The sequence below is a fragment of the Triticum dicoccoides genome, chromosome 4B (genome assembly GCF_002162155.2).
Source record: "Triticum dicoccoides isolate Atlit2015 ecotype Zavitan chromosome 4B, WEW_v2.0, whole genome shotgun sequence".
Classification (NCBI taxonomy): domain Eukaryota; kingdom Viridiplantae; phylum Streptophyta; class Magnoliopsida; order Poales; family Poaceae; genus Triticum; species Triticum dicoccoides.
Genome location: NC_041387.1, coordinates 636,029,056 through 636,032,592, shown reverse-complemented (window position 1 = coordinate 636,032,592; position 3,537 = coordinate 636,029,056). Strand labels below are relative to the sequence as shown.

At 47.2% G+C, this 3,537-nt stretch overlaps 1 protein-coding gene across 3 annotated transcripts; it reads left to right on the top strand.

Moving 5' to 3' along the window:
* Positions 1-94: 94 nt before the first annotated feature.
* LOC119294111 lies at positions 95-2,565 on the top strand. Of its 3 annotated transcripts, none has more exons than XM_037572371.1 (3): positions 95-1,043; positions 1,166-1,565; positions 1,678-2,565. In XM_037572371.1, the coding sequence occupies exons 1-3, from the start codon at positions 1,012-1,014 to the stop codon at positions 2,254-2,256; spliced, it is 1,011 nt and encodes a 336-aa protein (XP_037428268.1). In that variant the 5' UTR covers positions 95-1,011; the 3' UTR covers positions 2,257-2,565. The 3 variants fall into 3 exon arrangements, with proteins under 3 accessions (XP_037428268.1, XP_037428271.1, XP_037428269.1); XM_037572374.1 differs by having other exon boundaries at positions 1,149-1,565; XM_037572372.1 differs by having other exon boundaries at positions 1,146-1,565.
* Positions 2,566-3,537: the final 972 nt, after the last annotated feature.

Sequence of the window (3,537 nt, the reverse complement as noted above, 5' to 3'; positions counted from 1 at the left end):
GGTTGATGTTTGTGCTTGTCGGAGCTGCACGGGGAGGGGTGATTTTGGGGGTGGGGGGAGGAGGGGGTTGGCGCTCGTGGCTACCTGTGGCGGGTGGTGATTTTTTCAGGCGATTGAGTGCTCCTTGGGCATTTTTTGACATCTGTAGATTGTGATGTGAAATGCTCCGTGTTCGTGCTGCAATAGCCAGCGCTATTGCAGCACTAGTCTGCAGAGTGGCAGTAACTGGAGTGATAGACAGTTAAGCAAGATGTAGGCATAAACGGAGGCCGAAATAGCCACAGAAGCAATATTCAGACAGAGATAAGTGCCCTAATTTTTGGCGGTGCTAGTGTTGATTTGGAGACCGGACACACGCGCATGCGTTAACCTTGCTTAGCTAACTAGTTTGCCATAGCAGGAGCATGGTATGTTCGTAGGCGTCCTTGTGTTGTTTTTTCAGTAGGCTGAATTTATTTCCGTAGTCTGAATTTTCATCCCTGCTTCAGATTGAAATGCAACTAGATTTTGAGTTGCAATAGTCATGTGTTTTAGTTCAACAACAGTCATGTTTCAGTTTGTTGTCAGATGTAGCGCAGCACACCATTTTTCTCTTTTTAGATTTAGTCTGGTGAGAACTATGTTTTTTGTGAGATGAAGTGATGTGTTCAGATTTCCAGTTTTCGTTATAAATAGGAAGTGTCCGTTTTAGATGTAGTGTTTGTGTTTCAAATTGTGGGATGTAGTCTAGTTTTAAGTGCAGCACAACTTCAATTGTTATATATCAGAGGTAGCACAACAATGCAACAATGCCAACTGTGTTCATGCTAGTTCCTTGTTATTTTTTGTAGATTGGACGATGACGAATCTACTGCTGATGGGTCATTCTCAACATGCTTCTCAGCCACACGGTTGCGCCAGGTTGCTGTTGAGCAGCTCGAAGAAAAGGACATTATAAGCAGATGCAGCTTTGGATCCCTCTTGAATATCAGCTCGTTCTCTGTGCCGCATGATCTGCTGGACTGGGTAGTCATGAAAATCGACACCAAAAAGGGCCTGTTTAGGTATGCAAAAAACAACCAGGTTCATCTATCTCTGTTTGCAATTTCTGCTTTGTGTTTTTCTTACCAATTGTTGCATCCATCTTTTTATACGGTCACAAAAAGAAGTCAATTTTGTTTTCAAGAGACATGGTGCGCAAAATTTTCAATGTTCCTTCTGGGTCAAGGCCAGTGGAGCTGTTGAGGAGGAATGAGCCACACATGTTGCGTGAACCCTATCGAGTAGGGTCAAGGGCTCCAATGAAGCGGTGTATTCAAGTGCTCAAGAATGCAGATGTTGATGATGTTGTTACAATAAACAGGTCATGGGTTTTATTATGCATCGCTCTTGTGCTATCTCCTGGGACTGGCAACATGGTACCCCTAGAGTATATTGCGAGCTTGGTGGACATGGACAAGATCGATGATTTCGCATGGGATGAGCACTTCTTGGCTACTGCGTTGAAGGAGGTTAAGAAGTACCAACGGAAGAGGGAGGAAGGGAGGAGTGGCTTTTGGATCGGCGGTTGTCTGCCAATGTTTGCGGTATGGCCGCACCAGCTTTGCTGCTTTTGATTTTTTTTCTCTTTTGTTTTGATCTAGTATCTTTTTTCCAACAAGCTATGCTCACAATATCTTTTTCATGCTTTTTTTGCAGATAATTTATATGGACTTTGTTGATGTGCCTCGGTCGTTGGTTTCTCAGCATAGGATTAACTACTCTCTCCCAAGGGCATGCTTCGTATGCAACAACGATTTCAAGTTGGTAGAAGAAATTGACAAGAACAAGCTCAGCCTCGATAAGATTGAATTTGGAAAACAGAATGTAAGAGCTCATTCTTATTGTAAGCAGATTCCAGAGCACTTGATACCAATATATGAGAAGCACAAAAAGTTGCACGCAGTAGAAGTGAAGAATGTTCTCTTGTCGTTCGGTCAGGTTATCCAGTCAGTGTTCTGTAAGCGTGTAGCATCTATCTTGGTTGAAGCAAACTCCACCACAACAAGCACCAAGGAGCAGATCTTCGAGGACGTTACATTTCATGCTCCAGCAGGCAATGCAAGCAGTGCAGCCAACGTAGGAGCTGTAGATCAAACCAGCGTTCCCCCCAATACTAGCCCTGCTCCACACATGAGTGTTGTAGCACAACAACCTGGGGATGACAGGGAAGTTGCAGGTGATCCCGATAGCAACCAGAGTGGCAATTATCAGGACATTGGTTTGGATAAAAGGTAGAGTTGCGATACACTTAGGAAGGAAGATGTGCAGCTTGGTGAGGATAAGTGGGAACGGGAGGAGGTGGCTGAAGATGTTGTGGGAGATTTGAAAGTTTCAGGCGCTAATGACGAGGTTGAGAGAGCTATCATTTTATCACAGGGTACGGTGGCCGCCTTGTTAGTGTTAGAGTTTGAACCGTTTATCTCATGTAATCTCAAACCTATCTCTATCTCTTTCATCTCCCGTAGCTATCTCTATCTCCTAAACCGAACCAGATCGGTATTCTCTCTGGACTTGTACGCTACGGCAAGGCTCTTTCGGCCTCAATATAAATACATACGATGCGGCTCCCTTGAGGAGTAGGAACGTTTATACCAAATCTTACATGGTATACAGAGCTAGCCTCTTCCATATCATCTAGCGACACAACAAAAACAACCAGAATCCTAGCGCCTTTCCTTCGCCATCATCATGAGCTCCAGCGTCGCCGGCCTCAACCTCGGCGCGCCTCCAACAGAGAAGCTCGCGAGGGGGAATTACCTCCTATGGAAAGCGCAAGTTCTGCCGGCCCTGCGAGGCGCGCAGGTGACCGGTCTTCTCGACGGCAGCGATGCAGCGCCGCCGAAAACAGTGGAGATCGCCAAGGCGGACAAGACCACGGCCATCGAGCCGAATCCATTGTATGGTCCATGGATTGCCAAAGATCAGCAGGTCCTAAGTTACCTGCTGAATTCGCTCACTCCAGAAATCCTCGCGCAAGTTATTGGTAAGGAAAGTACCCTTGATCTATGGACTGCTCTTACCACGATGTTTGTTGTGCAGTCGCAATCGCGAATAACAAACTTGAGGATCGCCATCTCCAACACCAAGAAGGGCAACATGTCCAGCAATGCCTTCATCGCCAAGATGAAGAGCCTTGGAGACGAGCTTGTGGCAGCAGGACGTCCGGTGACAGATGGAGAGATGGTGGACTACATCCTCGCCGGACTCGATCAGGATTATGATCCCATCGTCGCAGCAGTTGGCGCCATCAAAAACTCCATCACGGTTGATGACCTTTTCTCGCAGATCTCCGCCTTCGATCAGAGGATGGAGATGCTAGGCGACGGACCAAGCTTCCGTTCGTCAGCTAACGCCGTGTACAGGGGGCGCGGCCAGTATCGGGGCAGAGGAGGTCGCGGACGAAGAGGGCGTGGTCGTTCTGACCGTGCTCCTTCTCCTCCTATTCGCAATGGTGGAAACAACGGCTACCAGCAGCGTCAACGCCAGCTGCCACTGCAGCAGTATCAGCAGCAACAT